This window comes from Engystomops pustulosus, chromosome 7 (assembly GCF_040894005.1).
Source record: "Engystomops pustulosus chromosome 7, aEngPut4.maternal, whole genome shotgun sequence".
Lineage (NCBI taxonomy): Eukaryota > Metazoa > Chordata > Amphibia > Anura > Leptodactylidae > Engystomops > Engystomops pustulosus.
The window spans coordinates 148,749,187-148,771,740 of NC_092417.1; the positions used below are offsets into that span (position 1 = coordinate 148,749,187).

The window sequence follows — 22,554 nt, forward strand, 5'->3', positions numbered from 1 at the left end:
TGAGGAAGTAGAGCAAGAGAGGGCAAATCCATGGCAAATTTGACACGTGGACTGAAAGAGAACTTTTCATGACCACAATCTGCGAAATTCAACATTGCTTGCAAAATTAACTTTGACCACTGCAATTAAATGACCTAAGGAATCAGTGGGATGTAGAAAAGTTACAGCATGCACCCTCCTGGCTTTAATAATATTTCAGGCTTGTATATCATCATAGGCTGCCTTTAGCATCTACCATTATTCATGGAAATCTACCATTTGATTTCATGCATTATGAACCAAAAATACCTTGGGAATGCTGTAGCAACACTGATGCAGAAACATATCTTGTTTAATCCCTGAGCTGAGTGGATTTACTGAAAAAAAACTAAATTATGATAATGAGGCTCTGTTGCTCCTGTGGCTCCAGCACTTCTCCTCTTACCTTAATTATGCACTGCTCCAGAGAATGATGTAATCACTGTGTTGTGCCTGACAGGCAATCAATCGCTGCACCATCCCCCAGCTGCTGTGTATCCAGATCAGGTTGATTAGTCCTGTCTGGACAGTTCAGGAATCTTTGTGTAATGTATTTATGGATGGCAGGCTGAATGCAATCCAGCTTTCCCAAGGTCCTCAATGTTATAATTGTTTTTTCAGCTGAACTATTCACCTCAGGGATTAAACAAGATGTATTTCTGCATCAGTGTAGCTACAGCATTCTCAAGGTATGTTTGGTGCATAATGTATGAAATCAAATGGTAGATTTACCTTAAAGTCTGGAGGCGAAATACTACCTTGACCCTTCTCCGTCCCCCTGACTACTCAGGTCATTTGTCTACCACATTTAAAGCTCTTTACTCTTGTAATATTCAGAATATAGAAGGACATCATTGTGATCCTCACACTGTCCTGGATGACAGGTGAGTTGTGTGTTTGTGGCCCTAAATCCTCATTTAACTCTTCAAGTGACCACTGTCCGAAAAGGATTTGAAAATCCCAGCTTTCACTTTGTTGGTTACTTTGTTCTCTATTTTTTACTAAGAATTGTGTTTTTTTTTCTGTAGGATCAGATAGATCATCTGCTTCACCATCACCAGGTCCTGAGAAAGATGGCACTAAATACAACTGGGATCCATCAGCGTATGATAATGAATTACCTGTGAGGTGTCGTAATATCAGTGGCATACTGTACAAGAACCGTCTAGGATCAGGTACCTGTGCTATTCTCCTGGGTGATCGGAAGGGGGAGCTGTATATTAGAAGGTCAGCATGTTGCTCTTCTAATTACAATAATAATTCTTCATATAGCGCACAGAGCTGCACAGAGCTTGCCAAATTGGTCCCTGTCACCAATGGGGCTCACAATCTAATCAACCTACCAGTATGTTTTGGAGAGTGGGAGGAAACCGGAGCACCTGGAAGAAACCCACGCAAACACAGAGAGAACATACAAACTCTTTGCAGATGTTGACCTATTATGTCCATGACATTCTATATAAATCTCCACATGCGTACAAGGCGGCTGATTTCATGCATTATGAAGCAAACATACCTTGAGAATGCTGTAGCTACACTGATGCAGATTCATATCTTTTGTTAATCCTTGAGCTGAGCGTTTTTTCTATAAAAATTCAGGATAATGAGTCTCTGTTGCTCTTTTGCCTGGCTCAGCACTTCTCCTCTTGCACTGCTAAGGAGAATGATGTAATCACTGACAGGCAGAAGTAATCAATCGCTGCAACATCCCCCAGCTGCTGTGTATGAGTCATCCAGCTCAGGTTGATTAGTCCTATCTGGAACGGAGCAGGCAGCTCGTTTAATGTGTTTATGGACGGCAGGCTGAATGCAATCCAGCTTTCTCAAGGTCCTGAATGTCATAATTGTTTTTTTCAGCAACACCACTCAACTCAGGGATTAAACAAGATATGTTTATGCATCAGTAGCTACAGCCTTCTCAATGTTTGTTTGGTTCATTATGCATGAAATCAAATGGTAGATTTCCTTTAATAAGTCTCATTAAGGAGAGCACTCAACGACCCTAATCAAAGCCTATGGCTCAGCTAAACCAGTTCCCTACACTGTACTGAAGAGACACAACTATTTTGAAACAGCGCTCTCTACAGTTGGGAGTCTGTTCTTTCTGGAATAGATATACTAGTTGGACTTTAATCTCACATCATGTTATTAGGCTTTTTGAAAGTCATGCTTGATGTTAAGGGGCTGCTTTACAAGGTGGTCTAGGAAGAGTCCCCTAGTGGAGCATCAATGGCTGTAAGTCTCCACACACCTGAAAGGCAGCCTTAATTGGCAAAGTCTCCATAAGGGGAACTCATACTTCCCGATCCTCTAGAGACATAATTGTGTATAGACCTGTGATACCTAGAATGATGCTGATGTAGCCTGTATAATCCAATAGGGGGCAGAGGACGCTGTGTGAAGCATTCAGAAGGGTGGTACACTCCTACTGAGTTTGAAGCTATTGCAGGCCGAGCCAGTAGCAAAGATTGGAAGAGAAGTATTCGCTTTGCAGGAAGACCCCTGCAATGTCTCATACAGGTAAAACAATCAGACTCTTTAACCCAACTCTCCCAAGTTATTAAATGGTAGAACTGCACCAGCTTGGCAGATATACACCAGGTCCACGCCAGACACAACCACTAGGTTCTGTTTCTTTATAGAAGGAAGAGCAGCTCTGGAGCTCAAGGTTCTTCTTTAAATGATGTTATATTTCTGTTTATAGACAAATGAAATGTGTTTTTTTCTGAATTAAATTTTACTAATAAGAACCAAAATTGTATAAACCTGTACCAAAATATGAACATAGTTGCCCTTCCCTAAATTCAGCTATAGAAGCAGCGGGTTCCTGCACTTCTGTAAACTGTCAGCTCCCTCTCCCTGCAGCTCCCTCCCCTTCTTCCTCCTCCATTCTTCCTTCAGCTGACAGGCTGTAGGGGAGGTTACAAACATCCATAACCTCTGTACCACGACACCTAGAAATAAAGTTTTGGTGTCCTTTTAAAGACGAAAATATCCCCTTTAATGACACCAGGATTGTTTTTCTATCTGCCACATAATCAGAGTTATTCACATTCTCCTGGACTTGTCAACATCAAAGTAAAATGTAATGCATGGAGTCTCGTTCTTAGCTGTGTTTGGTCCATGAAATTCGTCCACTGCAGGTTGCTGGATTTATGGACTGCAGAAACCATGGTTGTGTGTCTCTGTCCTTATGGTAAGAGAAACTGTAAGGCTCTTCCGACAATGGTGCCGTGTGGTGGTGTGGGCATCTGCAGCGTGTTAAGGTAAATTGGGTCCGCCTCCAGTGCACTTACATGATGATTGGCAGATCCAATTACAGGGGGATTAGCTCTGCCTTAGTTCAGTTTAGACCATAAGGTTTAGTTCTGCTCCTATTCTAGGCTCCGCATGGCACCGGTGTTGGTTTTTGAGGCTTTCTGGGCCTGATAGACTCCATTTTAAAGTGATTTATATATATAATATTCACTGTTGGTTATGCCTGCTCTGCATTGCCTCGCATTGTATGTCTTCTAGAGGATTTTGTACAAATGGGCTTTATTTTGCTGTAAAGTAGTCTAAATCACGTGGCCTCTTGTATCTCCAGGATGGACTGCTGACCCCTCATGCTGCCTCCTGTACCTGTGCGGCCTGCTGTGATGACCTCAGTCTGGTAAGGGTTAACCATTTAGAAAATATTTATTAATTTTTATTGAGAACGAGTTAACATGTCCTTATATTTGGGTGTTTTAGTCTATAGGGCAGCAACATACAATGAGCAAATGGAGAATTAAAGGGGTTTTCTGGGAGTGATGCGATTTAGGTAGCAGCCCTGGTGATCAATGTAACCTTTGTGTGTGTGTGTGTGTAGCAGCAGGACAAAGTGAAAATGTGTTTATATTCCAGGATTGTAGCTGAACTTGGATCACTGATGTGCACTGGTGTGTCAAAACAGTACAGCTTCTCCCCCCTAAATAACTGCTGTAGTTTATGCAGAAGGGCCGAATCCAGCTACAATTCAGGAATACAAATGCATGTTTTTCACAGTCCTTCTGCTACTAACAGCAAAGGTATGATTACACAGGGCTGCTACTATACTCTTTTTGGTCAAACCTGCTCAGAAATTCCGTTTAAAGGGAATGTCTGAACAAGTTTAGGAAAGGGACTAGCTTGCTGATCAGACACTGCCTGTCTGCAAGTTTGTATGGTCAAAACTGCTGACAGGTTCCCTTTTAACAATTTCCAAAATTGCACCTACGTTTTTAAAGTATCAATCAAATAAGTTTTCCAATGGAAGTTTTCCATATCCGTCAGACCCCGTTCTTCAAGGACAAACTTGTGTACATGCCATGAGCATCTCGGACCTGAATACCCCTTTAAGAAGGTTTGTCTCCGCTGTAGAATAACCTAGGATAATCGCAACGTGTTATTTTCACAGTTAAAAAGATGTGAAGTGTCTGAACTTTTCGGTTCTCTCGTGGGATAGTGTTTTGCTGATTTGTCAAGTTTTATTTCCTTACCTTTGCGGAGCAATGTCACATCTCTGAGGCTTCTGTAGGGATTGCTGATGCTGGCACCTCGGCTTGTCATCTCCCGCACATAATTAAGGATGCAAGTGTGTGAAGGAGAACTCTATCCACAATGTCCTCTGGCAGTTTTAATTTTATGGGGGTTTTTTTGCTGTCACCTGCTGACACTCAAAATATCTTTGGCATAAAGCGATGGTGGGATAAGCCGGCACGACCTTCTAGTCACCATGGACACAGGGAAGCAGGCGCTCATACTCGCTGCTGGAATCGATGATTTTGATTTTAATCTTGCTAAAAGCAGAGCTGCTAATTCCTTAAACTTTTGACATGTCTGAAGCTTCATGTGGTAAAAGTGCAGTTGTTGAGGCTTAGACCTCAGCTGTACGGCATAGCCCCTTTTCCTCCCGGATTGATGGAAGAACACGGTGCATGCACCATCCGTGCTGGGAAGAGGTTAAAAAACTAAATGCAGCCATACTTTAATTTTATTTAAATTGGTAAGCGGTAGAGATTAGTGGGATTTCTTTTTTTTAGTTTGGGCCTGAGGTACGAGTGGGTCCTGCGCAACCTGGACATATTACAAGATGGTCATGGCGGCCAATAACAGCAATGGCTAGTAGGTGTCGTTTTGCCATATTGGCTGCACGACCACCACACCGGCACTGTGTCCGGGTCTTGTGGGGTGCACCTGAACCCTGGATCTCAACTTAAAATTTGAGTGCGCTAATTTCTGGTTATCTGTTATATAAGTGTAATTGAGGCTGAAGTGCCCCTTTGGGCTCTGGCATCGTACCCCAGTAGCACTTCTACCACACCATCTATCCCCTTTGGCTGCAGATATGACTGCATGTAGGTCACTGGCGATGCTCTGCAGAGGTTAAAGGGGTTTGTCCAGGCTTTAAAAAAAACTATATATCTGGCCAGGGACAGAGGGGGGTGTAAAACAAAAACCCCTACCCCACCTCCCTCATTGTCCGATGCTGCCACCCATCAGTGCAGTGCACCTGTCTTTTTTACAGAGGCAAGTGCTCCTGTCTGACTACTTCCACTTGCCTGATACAGCCCCCTAGGCCAGAAGTAGTGTTTTTTTTTTAAAGCCTGGACTGCCCCTTTACATTTAGCAGTAGATTTTCATTAAGCTCCCTCTAGTGGTGCCTCTGAACAAGCAATTTGAACAAATTTAACTTCTGGTCTTTGGAGGTCATGTCGAGCTCTGAGCTCCGTAAACTTACAGCATGTAAAGGAATTAAACGGCTCAGAATTTAGACTTTAAAAAGAACAAAGCTTTTACAGTAAATCCTAAAATAACATTTTTTGTATAACTATTATACCAACAGAGTGGCCCTGTCCGTCTCTTCATTCCTTACAAGCGCCGGAAAAAGGAAGGAGAGTTGTCGTCCATCTCGGTCAAAAAGGACGAAACTAAAAACATCAGTCTTCTTCCCGCCACAGCAGAAACTACGTGTGAGAACAAGAGAGGATTGGATTATGGGTGCGGGAGGGGAGCGTCATCCTAATGTAAAATTGCTAGTAGAGGCTAATCTTTTTGTTCATTTCAGTGTAGTTTTTTATTCTCCTGGAATACTATACATTATGGCTCCCTCTGTCTCACTGCAGGGCTTTTCTACTCCTCTGGGATCTGTGTGACAGCCGCTGCTATACATCTTTCTATTAAAATCCAGAAAAATTTAATTTGAAAAAGGACACACCAGCAGTAGTCTGGAAAGTGGCAAAAGTCATTGAAGGGAACCTGTCACCAGGGGCCTGTTTTTGATCTCCCCCATAGCCAATGCTTAGCATATTCCTAAACTGTTTTTAAAATTAATCAGAGTTTTTGAGATAAAGGAAAGTTATATTAACGTTTACTTGCATCTAGGAGATGTAAGTTGTTGTGCCCTAGAGGGTAGGGAATACCCTAGGGGGTAGGAGGGATGATGGAGATTGGTGTATTTTATTTTTTTTTATTGGGCTGAGGATGGAGAGGTTTCCCCAGGGTGTGTGTGTCTCAAAAACCCTGATTATTTTTAAAAACTGTTTAGGAATGTGTTAAGCATTGGCTATGGGGACATAGGGGAGACTAAAAACACCCTCCTGGTGACAGATTCCCTTTAAAATGAATACCAGCCCTCATGATCAACCATGGGAAAGATTGTGCTTTTTAGTAGATATATTGGTGCTCATTTACTAAGGGTCCAAACATCGCACTTTCGTCTGGTTTTCCGAATATTTCCGTTTTGCGCCGAATTTCCCCGGGGTTTTGGCGCACGCGATTGGATTGGGGCGCATCGGTGTCGGCTTGCACGCAACAGAAATCGGGGGGCGTGGCCGTCGGACAACCCGATGGATTCAGAAAAACCACGGAATTTTAAAAACTAATTGTGTCGCAAGATCAAGCACTCACATACACCAGGAAGAAGAAGGTGAACTCTGGAACTCGACACAGCAGCGACACATGCAGGAACTCGGGCGCACGATCTTGGTGAATCCCGGCAGACCCGAATCCTCGTCGGACAACGCACCGCGGGATTGCGACGGGACTGGGTAAGTAAATGTGCCCCATTATGTATATATGTGCATACTATTTATCTTAATTAAAGGGATAGTCCATCAAATGTCAAGGCCACACACAGGTGATTAAAAACAGATTGGGAGTGTCTGACATCCAACAGATCCGCTGTTAGATGAGGCTGCATTGTTTGGATGAGACATGTGGCTTCTTCAGTATAGATATACTAATTATATATGGATGTAATAAATACAGTATAGCAGATATAATATATCATTTAAACCAGAATGTATGTCAAAATCTAGGTGAAATGTTATGTGGCTGCTGGTACTGCTCTTATAGGATGAAACCCGGATTTTCCAGATATCATGAATATCCTATTACTTTGGATTATTGATATTGTCCTATTCTTTGCACACCGACACCCTATATCCACACACAGTTTTATGCCTTCTTATTACAGGGCGTGTCTGTTCTTTCTTGCAGTCACCGTGTCATCCTCCGGACAGATCACAGCCACAGATTCGCTGAGTTTTGAGAGAGAGACCACTGCTGAGGGGACTACCATTCTCACAGATAGTCCTACACAGGGAGATGTGTACACCGGAGCAGCAGGTGAGGGGCACATTAATTTCTGTCCATCTATTGGGCAGATGTGTAGGCAGTATATTATAGAGCAGGAGGAGCTCTACCATTTAAACAGATTGTAAATGGTATTCTATCTGCAGGCAGTATGTTGTATAACAGCAAGGGCTGAGCAGATTGTACATAGTGCCCTATCAGCAGGCAGCATATTGTAGAGCAGAAGGAGCTGAGTGGATTCTACATAGTGTATTATCTGCAGGCAGTATGTTGTATAGCAGGAAGAGCAGAACAGATTGTACATAGTGTCCTATCTGCAGGCAGCTTGTTATAGAGCAGGAGGAGCTGAGATTGTACATGTGTACTATCGGCATGGAGAATGTTATAGAGCAGAACCAAGAAAACTCGAAAAAGAGCATTTTACCAATAAAATGTGTTACAGAGTATCATATATTTTCACTATAAATACAGGCAGTCCCCGGGTTACATACAAGATAGGGTCTGGAGGTTTGTTCTTAAGTTGAATTTGTATGTAAGTCGAAACTGTATATTTTATAATGGAAGTTCTAGACAATTTTTTTTCTTTTGCCCCAGTGACAATTGGAGTTTCAAAATTTTTGGTGTAATTGGACCAAGAATTATCAATAAAGCTTCATTACAGACATCTTACAGCTGATCATTGCAGTCTGGGACTATAGTAAAGCATCCAGAGAGCTTCACCAGAGGTCACAGTGGGCAGAGGGGTCCGTCTGTAACTATGGGTTGTCTGTAAGTCGGGTGTCCTTAAGTAGGGGACCGCCTGTATTTGCAAATGTTTTCTTAGGTGTTAGTGACTACATGTATGGCAATCTAATGATCAGGCTTAGTGTGTGTGTAGTCTGATGATTTTGTACCTGCTACTGTGTCGCTTTCCCTTGTCTAGCCTCCTTTGCTGGGATAAATGTTAGCCACTGTCTTTTGTGTCAAATCTGATTTTAAAAGTGTAAATATTGGGAGGTATAAAAGAACTAGGACATGGTGTCTTCATTATTATTCCTCGGTGCAGAACAGACCTAAGGTGGTTCATACAAAAAAAATTTGAACAGCACTTATGAAGGTTGGGTTTAATACAGAGCTGAGATAGGGGCACTTGCTGAGTGATTCATGCACTGGCTCAGTGGTGACTAGATGAAAGCTTAGTATCTGCCGTGAAAATCGGGCAAGGATGTGACATCTTAAAATCACAGATGCCGCCACAATGGCCTAGACCTCCTATCGGTAAGGGAAAAATAGCAGCCATCAAATTTTGCTCCTGAGTGTCTCTCGTTGCGTACTGTCTGCTTTCTGTACATGACAAGCCTGTGGCAGCACATAACTTCGTATGGGAAACATCACTGTGCTAAATATATATACTGTATATATACTCTGTGCTTGAAGCTGTACAACCCACAGGTGCAAATTGGCATCAAATACATCAGCAAGACACAACTATAAAAAGTTTTTCTCTCCATTTCCTCAACTGCTCTCATACACAAAAACTAGAAAACGTCATTCTTATTGGGTGGCTGTCGGTAAATATTTACTTACCCCTTATTTAAGGGGGTTGTGCAGTCACAATATGTGGATATCCCCTCTCCACAGATTAGAGGATAACATGCTGATTGGTTCGGGTCCCAGTGGACCATAAATCTTTTGACTATGGTTGGATTCTTCTCATGAATAGCTTCTCTTGTCTGCACACTGCAGTGCTCTCTACCTCCTGCCCTACCCACCCCCACCCCACATTAGAAGACCGGCTCTGACACAGACACTTCCTGCCAGCAAGCAGCATCATTCAGATACTTAATCTACTGGCTACAGACAGATAGGGTCTTTGTTGCAGAGCTGACTGTGTGTTTTTTTTATTAATTAGGTGAATTTGCAGAGCTGAGCGTTTTTATTGTGTTTCTATCCATCTCGTGGATCTCATCATCTCTCTTTTTCTATGTGTCAGATACTATTGAATATCCTGAAGCTAAATAAAAGTGTAGATAAACCCTGAACTTTGATAATATAAGCACAATCTAATCTAACACGCTATCTGACACATAGAGAGATGAGACAGATCAGAGATGACGAGAGACATGAAATCGATATAAAACACAATGACACACTCTACATCTCATTTAAGCTATAACACACAGTCAGCTCTGCTATACCTCCTTCCACTGCTATAAAGATCTTATCTGTAGTTTTTAGAGTAAATCTACTTATGCTGCTGCTTGCCAACAGGAAGTGCCTGTGTCCGAGCTGGTCTTGTAATGCAGGGGGGAGGGGCAGAGGAGCACTGCAGTGTGCAGACTGGAGAAGCTTATGTGCAGACTGGAGAAGCTTATCATAGGAAAAAACTGCTCTGCCCGATCATTTGGTCGGATTCCGGGGCAACCAAAACACCAGGACTGATAGAGACAGATTGGAATTATATCTGTGAAATGCTGTATTTTTGTTAATAACAGTGAATTAGAGAATGTGTTATTTTGTTATCCTGAGTATATTTAAGAATCTTGTCTTCTTGGGAATATCCGTTTAAAGTCTGGAGTGAGATCTGTATATAAAAAGCATGTTTCTGAATGCAACTTTAACAGTGGATATCTATCGGTTCTGTGGCAGATAAAAAGCACAATATTTAAAATGACACAAGAACTGTGTTTCTAGGTGCCACTGTTCAGGAGGTATAACCTCTTGATGTAAGACACTGTCATGACGTCTATACAAGTGCTATTTGCATGTGCAAATAGGACATTTATGGCAGTAGTGAAATGGTTAAAGGGAACCTGTCACCAGTAAACTACTCAATAAACCCTAAGTAGTACAAGTATGTAATGACGTTTAAATGGGGGGTTTTTTTGCGGGTCGTCTGCGTTGCTGCATTTGTCCAAAATAGACTTTTATTATTTTGGTTTTCTAAATTTCCAGTCAAGGAGACGGGAGAGCTTTTGGATCCAGGCAAGCTCCTCCCCCTCCTCACGCAGGCTGGATCTTGACTGGAAATCTAGAAGAAAGCCATGGACTCACAGAAAACCATTTTAGACACCATTGTAGACTTATACAAGGTACTTTTTAGGGTTTATTGAGTAAGTTATAGGTGACTGTTCCTTTACTCTCTCCCTGCTGGTCTCAAATGCAGAAGAAAATGACTAAAATAATTCCAGAAAGGGATTGCTGGAGTGTTTTGGAACAAAAGGTGAGCAACAAATTATACAAGATAATACATATGCATCTCCCACCTTCTATTACAGGCTGCTTTTGTCCTTTGGGTTTTCATTGTTCAATAATTTTTTGCTCCTACTTTCTTTTACTGCTCGCCCCTTTAATATCTGACCTAAACCGAGAATGTCAAGTGGTCTTTTTATCTGTCCATGGAAGTCCTGTACTCAAAGCAGCCTTGGTTCAGTCCAGTATGAAGTCCTGTACTCACAGCAGCCCTGGCTCAGTGCAGTATGAAGTCCTGTACTCACAGCAGCCCTGACTCAGTCCAGTATGAAGTCCTGTACTCACAGCAGCCCTGGCTCAGTCCAGTATGAAGTCCTGTACTCACAGCAGCCCTGGCTCAGTCCAGTATGAAGTCCTGTACTCACAGCAGCCCTGGCTCAGTCCAGTATGAAGTCCTGTACTCACAGCAGCCCTGGCTCAGTCCAGTATGAAGTCCTGTACTCACAGCAGCCCTGGCTCAGTCCAGTATGAAGTCCTGTACTCACAGCAGCCCTGGCTCAGTCCAGTATGAAGTCCTGTACTCACAGCAGCCCTGGCTCAGTCCAGTATGAAGTCCTGTACTCACAGCAGCCCTGGCTCAGTCCAGTATGAAGTCCTGTACTCACAGCAGCCCTGGCTCAGTCCAGTAGTCCCTGCTGTGTATTACAGCTATGATCACAGGTGACCACTAATAGGGGTTGTGAAGGATAATGTGAGGGTGCAGCCTGGGGGACACAGCTTCAGCTTTTCTATACAGGCAGTCCCCGGGTTACATACAAGATGGGGTCTGTAGCTTTGTTCTTAAGTTGAGTTTGTATGTAAGTTGGAACTGTATATTTTATCATTGTAATCCCAGCCAGAACTTTTTTGGTCTCTGTGACAATTGGATTTTAAAAATGTTGGGTTGTCATAAGAATCAGGATTAACACTAAAGCTTCATTACAGACACCAGTGATAACTGTTATAGCTGTTTATTGTTGCCTAGGACTGAAATACAATAAATTACCAATATCCAGAGGTCCGTTTGTAACTAGGGGTCGTATGTAAGTCAAGTGTTCTTAAGTAGGGGACCGCCTGTACTTGAAATCTGATAACAACATATTCCTGGAATTAGTAGGAAGTAGAGGTCTACAACAAGAAACTTTGATGGAATGATTGTTGGGGTTGATGGTACCATGATGCTCACAATTTGCCATTTCCCTTTTGCATGCAGTGCTGTCCTCACTTCCAGCTTTGGCACTAGCGCCCAGCACTCCCACTAAGGAGGCTTCATCCGGAGTGGTGAATGGTTTGGAGGTATCGGAACAACAGAGACCTTGGCTGTATCTGGAAGAGATGGTGAACTCTTTGCTCAGTACTGCGCAGCAGCTGAAAGCCTATGTGGAGCAGGCCAAGAATGAGGCCGTGGCTGCTGCGGAGAGGAAGGAGGTAGGACAATATTTGGGTTTTTTTTCAAGTGAACAACAACAACCCCGGTCACAGTTGATTTTTTTCTGTCAACTTAAAAGAAATCTGCCACTGGTTTATAGCTGTACTCGCCCTAATCTGCTGGGCAGCTGCCCCTGGAGCACTTCTCTCACCTATTTGCTGCTCCCTCTGTACTCTTCCCCCCTCCCTCTGCCTGCTGTCATCTAGAAGCAGCACATACTGCCAGGAGATTGGGTGGAAGAACACAGAGTGTGCAGGGAGGAGGGAGAGATAGCCAGAGCCTTGTAGACCGGAGGGGCTCTGGTGACGCCCCCCCCAAGCCCCTCCTCTTAATTTACATAAAGATTATACTTAATTTTTAACCAAACTACAGTAGCAAAGCTAAACTTATAGTTGTATTCACTCCGCTGGGAGCTACCGAGGGTTAATACAGCTATGAACCAGTGGTAGATTTCCTTTAAGGGGCTACTGAGAATTCTGGGTATTCTTCTTACTCGCCCCATAAAATTATTCCCTCCCTCTCCTGCTGCTACATAAAAGGAATCGCATCTAAACTAAGACGTTTTGAGGTCATTGGGTTTCAGACACCCCCCTCCCCCCCCCATCCATCTGATTTTGACCTGTCCTAAGGGGTAAGTCATTGAACTTCAAAACCTGAAAGATCCTTATAATAATCAGATACATTTATTCACCCTTAACCCCCTATCTATGGGGAACATCCCTTTAACAAGGAGAATTAATGATTATCTAGGAAGAGGAATGGCACAATGTTACAAGATAATATACTCCATTATTTTAGACATGTTAGAAAAGGTCCTCCCAAAATGTGAAGATGGTATCATCTTCAGGACTAAACTCCAAATGAAAGTAAATTATATTAATTAGAAAGAGAGAATCGCATACAAGGCACATGCTGTAAATTTTAGCTTTTCCCTCTCCCGCCTCGTAATATTCTATATTTATTATTATTATTGTCTGTCTGGGTCAGAGGTTGTAGCACCTTATCCAGCGCGATGTTCACTGTGACATTACTGCCGGGCCGGCGCCATGACTATGACACAGGTCAGCGAGATGATCTGTAATTAAATCCGTAATCTTCTTATGGGACAGACAGGTCCCATTGCGGCTGAAACCTGCTCTAAATCCTTTGTGGTTGAAGAGATTGTTTCCCATACACTGTCGTCTTTCAGTGCCTGAGCTTTCCTCATTTAGCCAGTATTAGATCTTTAGTATTACGAAGTTTGTTGGCTTCGAGTCCAGTAACAATACCCATCAATACTACCCATCAATAAAGCCAAGTCCGGTTGGACATTGTACACAGTAGTAGCCAAATTCTTGCTATTAGATCAGTGCACAAGTAGAAGAAGCAACAGCATTGTCAGAGGATAGGTCAACCATATGATAAATGTATAAAGGGACAAACTACCCCTTTAATAAAGATCAGTAAAAGGTATTGGATTGATCAAAAAATATAAAAATTCTGTCTACTTTTTGCTGTTTATTTGAAGAGAAGAACTTTTGTTATCTAGTATATGGGAGATGAGATGGTTGGTGGCTCACAGAGAGATCACATTACGTGCTCCCCATATATGTTAATGAAGGGGAAAGGAGGCAGTGTAGCTATAAGCAGAAACATACAAGCATGGATGTACTACTGCAGCTAACAATGGTTTCTTTAATTTTTTAATGTTTTCTATATAAATTGCTTGTTCATAGGTTTACTTCCCATTTACTAAATTGGAGCCTGCACTGCAGATACACAATGGGAAAAGCTATCTCTGTCTCCATCCATTGTGTCTGGATGTCCTCTATATGTGTTTTACTGTTCAGCATTGCTGCATTAAGTCCCCCATGTTGCTTTTGAGTGAGGAAAAGGGAGTTAGGGAGCATGTCCAAGTGTTACCTGCGGGAGGTATAATACCAGCTATTAGTTCATTCGTAACTGAGAATTACAGAAATGGATCTTAGAATATAAAAATGCTAAAAACTGCAAAATTCAAGGCAAACAGGGATCAGAAATTGTGTAAAATCTCATTTTCACCTATAGAGCAGCTTTTTCATAAAAAAAAAAAGTGTCCTGAAATAACAAGTAGCTGTATAATTTATGGTAAACCTTGTATTATGTATATTAACATAAGGCGTAACACCTTGCAAGGTAACTGGGGCAACTATGAATGGACCATATACCCCTTTAATATTTTATTTACCCTTTGTTTTATTTCCCTGCAGTTCCCCAATCATCTCTTCCATCAAACCGAGGACATGGATGGCAAACACGAGATCTTGCTTCGGGTACGTCCAGCACTCCACCCTGATATTTCTCTGTGCCGTCCCTTTAAATCTTCTGGGTGACATGCTATTTTTCAGCAGTGCCCCTGGGTTCTCCGCTGACATATGTGCCTGATCTATATGTGAGATAATTGTGCCGTTCCTGAAGAATTTGGCACGTTTCTGAATATTAATGCAAGGTTCTATCTTTAGAGTCTGTGTGTCCTATATTTCTCATGTATGTTGGAGCAACACAAAGCATTGGAAGTGTGACAGATCTATGAATGTAACGTCACCGCGGAGTCGCACCTCCCTCCTCTCTCGCTCTGCATCTCATTACCTCTCACTATTTTAAGGAGTTTGATTTCCTCTCCTTCGCACCCTCTCCTCCTCCCTGATGTTCGTCCCTTTCAGTCCTTGAACGTCTTCACGCTCCGGCTTTCTTTGGAATAAGCAATTTGTGTTTCTTCAGACTCGTTTTATATCTGGGAAGCAGAGGTGTTGGTCTCCTCTTTCTGGGATAATTATCGTCTTCCTGGATTTCTTTTGAGTAGTTTTATTTTCACATGGATAAATATCTGTAAATAATAACATCAGTATAAAAGGGCCATCAGATATCAGAAGTCTATACTATGTGAGCCTAGAACGGGAATAGCCACCTTCCTGATCTGACTTTTCTTGGTCACTTGCTCCAACAAATATATGTTGGAACAAGTTTCAACATATATCATTTTTTCAATGTTTTAGAATATGTAAATGAAGAGTAAACGTGTACATGTGTGTAGTTTTGTTTGTTTGCTTTCTATATTGGTTGTGGGGGTGGTTCAGTGTAAGTCCTAGTCTTGTTCCTGTAGTAGAATCTCCCAGGGGGGTAGTAATGCATGGACTCCGTGACCTGAATGACACTTGTAGTCCATTAATGTCTATGTGGTTCTCGCACAATGCTGCCTAATGTTCTGTCCTGACGTGATGGCATTGTGTCTCTAACACTGCTCTGCTCTGTCCCCAGCAATCCTGTGTAAATTGCGGTAGAGAAGCTCTTAACGAATGCACCGGCTGCCACAAAGTCAATTACTGCTCCATCTTCTGCCAGCGGAAGGTAGGAAACTTCTCAAGTGCGACTCTAAGAGACTTATTACCCGACCAGACACGTTCACGTAGTATATAATGTGCTAATGATGTACTCCCAAATCAAGAACCAGCTGCCATTATGCCCCCGTCACACAGTCCTTTGTATAAAAAAGCAGATAACACATAGGCAAGCTATTGATTCTTAAAGGGGTTGTCCATTCCCATGATTTTTCTAATAAGTGCTGCTCATTATAAGTAAAAGGAGGTTCTTTACTTTGCTTACAACCCCTACAATGGTCCAAGGATGAATTGTTGACTTGATAGGACCACTGCCGCAGTGTTATATGCTAAAGTAAGTGATGTCATGTCAACATTTAAAGGGACACTTATTACCAGATTTTACCCCATTCAACTACCAGCCCCCAGAGGTCGGGTATGAAAAGTACTTTCTAGAATTCCCTCTTTTATGTGAAATCTCGCCCATTTACCTATTAAAAATCTGCACCAAAGTGATGTGACAATGAGCAGAGAAGAGTCATATTTCACCTGCGGTTAGTCACTTCAGTCACCCCTATCTCTGGTTTTATACTACCTAGTATTTTTGTGTCACATTGAAGATAAGAATCTCATCCTTCAGATAACATCAGGCTTGTGGTTCTGTGAGTTACAGAACCAGAGATATAGACTTAGTTGGAAATGGAAGCTGCAGACACAAATCCAGTTCCTGTATGTTTTCTGGTTCCATATTTAAATCACAGAACCAAAAGCATATGACAACAAAGCACATTTCTAGGCACTATAGAACCTTTAGAATACTCCAGCTGTAGCATCTAAACTTGACTCCTCTCAGGCAAAATATGACTTTTCTCTGGTCACATGACTTTGGAGGAGATTTTTTTTTTAAAGGTACACAGGTAAGATTTTGTATAAAAGAGGGAATTCTAGAAAAGGCATTTCATAGTCTACCTAAGGTAGGTAGCGTAGTAGTTACCCCACAGGGAATCGCAGTCCCCCCAGGGGATCAGGAAAACATTCACACCATAGAAACAAGGGGTTTGGCAAGATGGGCATTACTACTTGTGTTATTTTACACCATTGTCAGCCATTTATAAAAAAAAAAAAAATCATGATTTGTATAATCCCTTTAACAATCAAGATAAGGCCATGTCCTGCACGGAACTACAGATACCTGTATTCTCCATCAATACTTCTGAAACTTCTTTTCCGTATGAGGCTGGGTGATTATATTAAGTCATTCATTCAAGTCACCATTTAAAGGGGTTTTCCAGGGATCCTGGGGGCTGGGTCAGGAGTAAATAATTTTTTTTTAAAAAAGTGTCTATCCTCTGCTTTTGGCTCCTTGGTCCAGTGTTGCCAGGGTGTCCCATTCTTCTTCGCTGCTAGTTGGGCCTGCTTCTCTGGGGAGTCACGTGAGCTCAGCCAATCGGTGGCCTCAGTGGCTTCCAGGACACTCGTAAGGTCACTTATTTACAGAAGCAGGTCCCGTGACCCCCAGCGCTTGTGGCCTAGTCGGCAGTATGGAAGAACCAGAGACCGATGGGATATTGTCACCTGGAGCCAGAGCAGGGAATGTGTATACATTGTTTCTATTCCCCAGGATTTCTATTATTTCCCAGGATTGTTAGAAAACATCTCTAACACCCTCTGTGTTGCCACTTATTCATGTCCGCATACACTAGTGCCATATTTACCACCCATAGATCTGTAGTATTCCCGCCATGACATGGCTGGTGACCTTGTGCCTGCCATTTCCATTCACGTGACTCATTTTCTCTTGGACAGGACTGGAAGGACCACCAGCACCTCTGCGGCCAGGCTTCCACCATAGCAGTCCACGCCGAGGACGTCCACGTCACGGAGAAGGAGTCAGTCTGATCCTGCTTTCGTCTTCTTTTTCCTGCCCAAACCCAGGGAAATGGGAATGCTGTACAGTACATGACCCTTGTTTTTAATAATAGAGGAGGGATGAAACCTATAGGATGATCTATAGGAGAACCTGATTGTATTGGTTTGGGTTATTTATATTATGATGTGTAATTTATATAGTATTTTATAGACTCTTTAACTTAATGGTAACAAATTACCATCTTCATTGCAACGGCCGGGGTTCTCATCCCACCGCTCATCTAGTCTGAGGTCACATTGCGCTACGTCTCTGTGTCCTGCATATACATCTAACTTGATGTATAAGAGTTTATTACTTTATTTTAATATAATGTAAGTCAATGATTGATGTAAACACTCAATGTACAGGCTGCATAAATGTTGTTGTATGCCAAAGACCTCATGGGAGGCACCATGGACTAGAACGACTTCTACCCACCTCCAGGAAGAAGATTTTGACTCTTTTTAGCTAAAGACTTGCTGGGTCTTTCTATTAAAAGCCTTTTGCATCTACATTTCTTCCCATTGAGTACAACTAGGTTTGTGGTTAGATGAAAACTAACGCCGTGGACCTGGAACCTGATGATGACATTTTAATTCCCTTCACTCACTAAATACCCACTTTAAAGGGGTATTCTGCCAAAGATTCATCTTCTTTTTACCTAATGAGGGCATTTTGAGCAGGAAAGTTAGAGCGCCTACACCTCTACTACCTAGATATGAAAAGCCTGGTATGGTAGGATTACTGTTTCAGGGAACCACGAGGATAAATGTCCTATATTGTACTTCAGCTTTATTAAAGGGGTTTTCCATCAATATGGAAACGCCCCACATACCTACTCTGCTCCTTCACATGGCTGAAGTTCCAGGAAGTCACAGGACCCATTTCATCCAATCCATGGCCGCCTCATACTAGGAGAAGACACAGGAAGTGACACCCTGTGTCCAAGAAGGCCACTCATTGGCTGAAGCGGGTCTAGTGCTGCCCTTCCCCCAACACTTAGCCTAACCATGACATCCCCCTTTCCTCTTTCAAATGCAGAAATACAGGAACCAAAACCTGAAAGTACTGTAGCGGGGCAAGTATTTCTTGTGTCAGCCCCATTGGGGATGAGGGTTTTTATATATTTACAAAAAAACCCCATGGAGGATAATGAGGCTGAGCTGTAATACAACAAACAGCCTGAGGACATGTGTGGTTCAAAGAAAGCGGCCATATTTATTAGCCCCTTTAATCGGACAATATGTAATCCACCACTATAGGATAAATAAGCACTTACATTGCAGAACCACCCATCTATGGTTGATCTCGGGGTCTTCCAGCAGCGACCTTTCCTGTGACCTTTTACATTGTCTTGATATTACAGTGGATACACAATTGATATATATGTGTGTATGTATATGTATAGATCCCCCAACTTCTTACTTGCATTGGGGGTCACCGTCATATGTGGATCATATGACCCTAAGGCAATTTTATATTGCAACACTCCTTGACCTCATTAATATGGATACGTTTGTGAATCCTTCAGCTTGTATGGATGATTTATGAGAGTGTGTCAATAATTATTACATTTCCTAAAATATTAAATTGCAGAAAGCAGTTGTTTTATACCGAACGTCAATAAACTGTTGTACTGCATCACGTCCGCAGCGTGTGATTTATCTTGTGTTTGATTAATACTATTAATGTATAGAAGGCAGGAAAATGAAACCATCACCGGACTGATTATCACGGCCGTCACTTCTCACTTTACCTCCTCTTCCAGGTATTTTCCATCGTGTTAGGAAAGAACGGAGATGCTGACAGGTCAATACAGGAAAGGCCCTTGATACTGTTTTCTAGAACCCCTTCCCTTCTCAAACCTCCAGATATTCCAGAGGACAATTCTTTTGGTCACTCTAAGACCCCCTACACGTGATCCTGCGTCGAGCACACATTTTTTTACCACTTTGTGAACAAGCTGGGTGTCTGCACTGCAGAAATAATCAAAAATGTTTAATTTTCCGGAAGCGGACTACTTAAGTTTAGATGTCAGACCAGGCTTCTGCAAATCAGCACCCATTTCTTTAAATGGGGGCTAAGCTGCAGTGACTCTGTTCAGCCAGTGATCTGATGGTGGAGCTGCTCTGTGGGGTCCTGGCTTTTGGACCCCCATTAATTTGTAAATGGTCTTAATAGGCCATCAATCTGATATTGTTCTTAATAGGTCATTAATCCTTTTTTTCCTGTAAAACTCCTCGAACAAAAGACGTTATATTTTTTAAAATCGCATCCATCACCTGATTACTGGTGACAGAGTGTCCTAACTAGACTGCTCGTTCAGTCCAGGGGATGGGGGGCTGTTATTTTTTTTTTTTTAGACGCCCAAGCGCCTCTCAATTTCCCTGGGCTTTAATTTATGCATGCCTGTTGGAATAATAATACTGTATGCAACAACTACTTTTGTATGTATTACATGTATGAGCCTTTGTCTAGGGATATTGTAAATGTTAATAAAGTTAGGCTGTCAAAGAAAAAAAAAAAACCCTCTGAGACAGGAAGAGACAGCACAGACATCTTTCCATGCTTGCTGCAGATGGACTGATAGCAGTACAGACATGTTATCTTGTATGCTGAGAAATTCTGGGAGTTCTGTTCATAAATAAAGTTCCTTTTTACTATTCCACTACTGGAGAGTGATCTGAATAATCTGCTGCTAACAGGTTCTGGGCCCAGTATCCAAGTATTCCAGTATCACAGTACAATAGTAAAGTGTGAACAGTAAGAAGATAAAAGAAAGATAAGATGGCAGCCAGCAGCAATCCTGTGAAGTTCTCAGTACCAAGCCTGACAAACCAGAACTACCAATCCTGGAAATTCAAGGTGAAGATGCTTCTAATAAGAGAAGGTACGTGGAAATATACACAGGAGCCCAAGCCTTATCCTCCATCAGATGAATGGATAGAGAAGGATCAGAAAGCACAGAGCACTATCTCCCTCAGTATAGATGATGACCAGATTGTACACATATGCAAATGTAACACTGCAAAGGACATGTGGGAGGAGCTACAGAAAGTGCATGAAAGAACAAATCTCAGCAATAAGCTTTATCTAATGAGGAAACTGTATCAGTCTAAGTTAAGCAAGGGCCAGAATATGCAGGACTACATCCGTGACACCCTAGAAATAGTGGAGCGCCTGCGCGGTATAGGAGAAGACATAAAAGACTTCCATGTTGCTGCACTGTTACTCAGCGGTCTTCCTGAAAGCTATGACACGCTTGTCACCGCACTGGATGCACGGCCAGATGATGAGCTCACATTAGAGTATGTTAAAGGCAAACTTGTGGATGAGTACAAGAGAAAAACAGAGAGTGCAAGCGGCAGAGATGTGTCCAGCGCAGAATCTGCATTACAGACGCAGGACTATACAACACATAAGAGTCATATAAAGGAAACACGTGAATGTTTTGTATGCAAGAAACCCGGTCACTTAAAGGCAAACTGCAGAGTCTGGAAAGCAAAAATGAATCAGCTTAAAGGAAAAGGGAATAATCAGAAGGCCAGAAGTGTTATTAAAGAAGAAAAGGACGCTGTGTGTGTTGAATCAGCATTTAATACAAGTACAGGCAGATCAGCAAGGCATGTATGGTGTATAGACTCTGGTGCTACAAGTCATATGACAAATAACAGAAGTTTCTTTTCTAAGCTAGACCAAAGCAGATCAGAAAAAGTAATCTTAGCCAATGGTCAGTATATAACTTCAGAAGGAATAGGAGATGGCTACCTCCACTGCCAAGTCTCTCCAACAGAAACCAGAAAGATCCAAGTAAAGGATGTTCTTTATGTTCCAAGTCTTGAAAGCAACTTGTTATCAGTGAAGAAACTCACAAGAGAAGGGAATGTAGTTACTTTTAAGGATGACAACTGCATCATCACAAGAGAGGGTCATACTCTTGCAGAAGGAAAAATCAAAGATGAACTGTACCAGTTACAACACCAAGAGGCTGTTTATACTGTCAAACAAGAACAACATGAGAATTGCATCCATGTGTGGCATAGGCGTCTTGGGCACAGAGACCCAGAAGCAATAAGAAAGCTAGTTCAGGAAGAGCTTGCTAAGGGCGTTACAATTGACCAATGCAGTCAAAAGATGAAATGTACTAGCTGTCTTAAAGGTAAAATGACAAGGAAATCATTTCCTAAACACAGCACCATTACATCAGCACAGCCACTGGACTTGATTCATACAGATGTGTGTGGCCCAATGAGTACTAAAACACCTGGAAAGAAGAGATATTTTCTGACATTTATTGATGATTATTCAAGATATACAATTGTCTATTTGCTTCACAGCAAAGATGAAGTTTCAGAGAAGCTAGAAGAGTACATAGCTGAAGTATCCAACAAATTTGGAAGAATGCCAAAGATACTACGAGCTGACAATGGAACTGAATACACAAGTGGTAAGACACAAGCTATATTAAAAAGAAATGGAATCGTATTCCAGACCACCATACCATACCACCCAGAACAGAATGGTATAGCAGAGAGAAAGAACCGAACTCTTTGTGAAAGTGGAAGAAGTATGCTGTTTGATGCTGAGCTACCAACAACATATTGGGGAGAAGCAATAATGACCGCTTGCTATCTTCAAAACAGATTACCAGGGAAAGCTACAAAGAAAACTCCATATGAGCTATGGAATAATAGGAAGCCAGAACTAAAGCACATAAGAATATTTGGAAGTAAAGCATTTGTGCATGTTCCTAAGGAAAAGCGTACAAAGTGGGAAGCTCATGCAAAGGAAGGAATCCTGGTAGGCTACAGTGAAACTCAAAAAGGATACAGAATCCTGCACCCAGAGACTAACAAAGTGACAATCAGCAGAGATATAGTGATAGATGAGAACTCTGTATCACTCAAATTTCATGAAGTTACTCCAATCATTCCACTTAAGCAACAGTCACAAATTGAAGAAAACAATGAAGAAGACACTGAAGTGTGGATCGGCTCTCAAGCTACTGAAGAAGAGACTGTAATACCAGCTGAACCCTCAGTCAGGAGATCCAACAG

At 42.1% G+C, this 22,554-nt stretch overlaps 2 protein-coding genes across 2 annotated transcripts in view; one reads left to right on the forward strand and one right to left on the reverse strand.

Annotated features, from left to right (window-relative positions):
* The window catches only part of DEAF1 (DEAF1 transcription factor), a 24,398-nt gene extending 5,260 nt beyond the window's left edge, over positions 1-19,138 (forward strand). Inside the window, exons 4-12 of the mRNA XM_072118196.1 lie at positions 1,047-1,193; positions 2,399-2,538; positions 3,605-3,670; positions 5,864-5,990; positions 7,519-7,647; positions 12,038-12,252; positions 14,482-14,544; positions 15,530-15,619; positions 17,395-19,138. Of these exons, the coding sequence (XP_071974297.1) occupies positions 1,047-1,193; positions 2,399-2,538; positions 3,605-3,670; positions 5,864-5,990; positions 7,519-7,647; positions 12,038-12,252; positions 14,482-14,544; positions 15,530-15,619; positions 17,395-17,487 (1,070 nt within the window). The 3' untranslated portion in view covers positions 17,488-19,138. The remainder of the gene's footprint in view (positions 1-1,046; positions 1,194-2,398; positions 2,539-3,604; positions 3,671-5,863; positions 5,991-7,518; positions 7,648-12,037; positions 12,253-14,481; positions 14,545-15,529; positions 15,620-17,394) is intronic.
* DRD4 (dopamine receptor D4) overlaps positions 14,461-22,554 on the reverse strand; it is a 47,138-nt gene continuing 39,044 nt past the window's right edge. Inside the window, exon 4 of the mRNA XM_072118198.1 lies at positions 14,461-15,098. Within this exon, the coding sequence (XP_071974299.1) occupies positions 14,989-15,098 (110 nt within the window). The 3' untranslated portion in view covers positions 14,461-14,988. The remainder of the gene's footprint in view (positions 15,099-22,554) is intronic.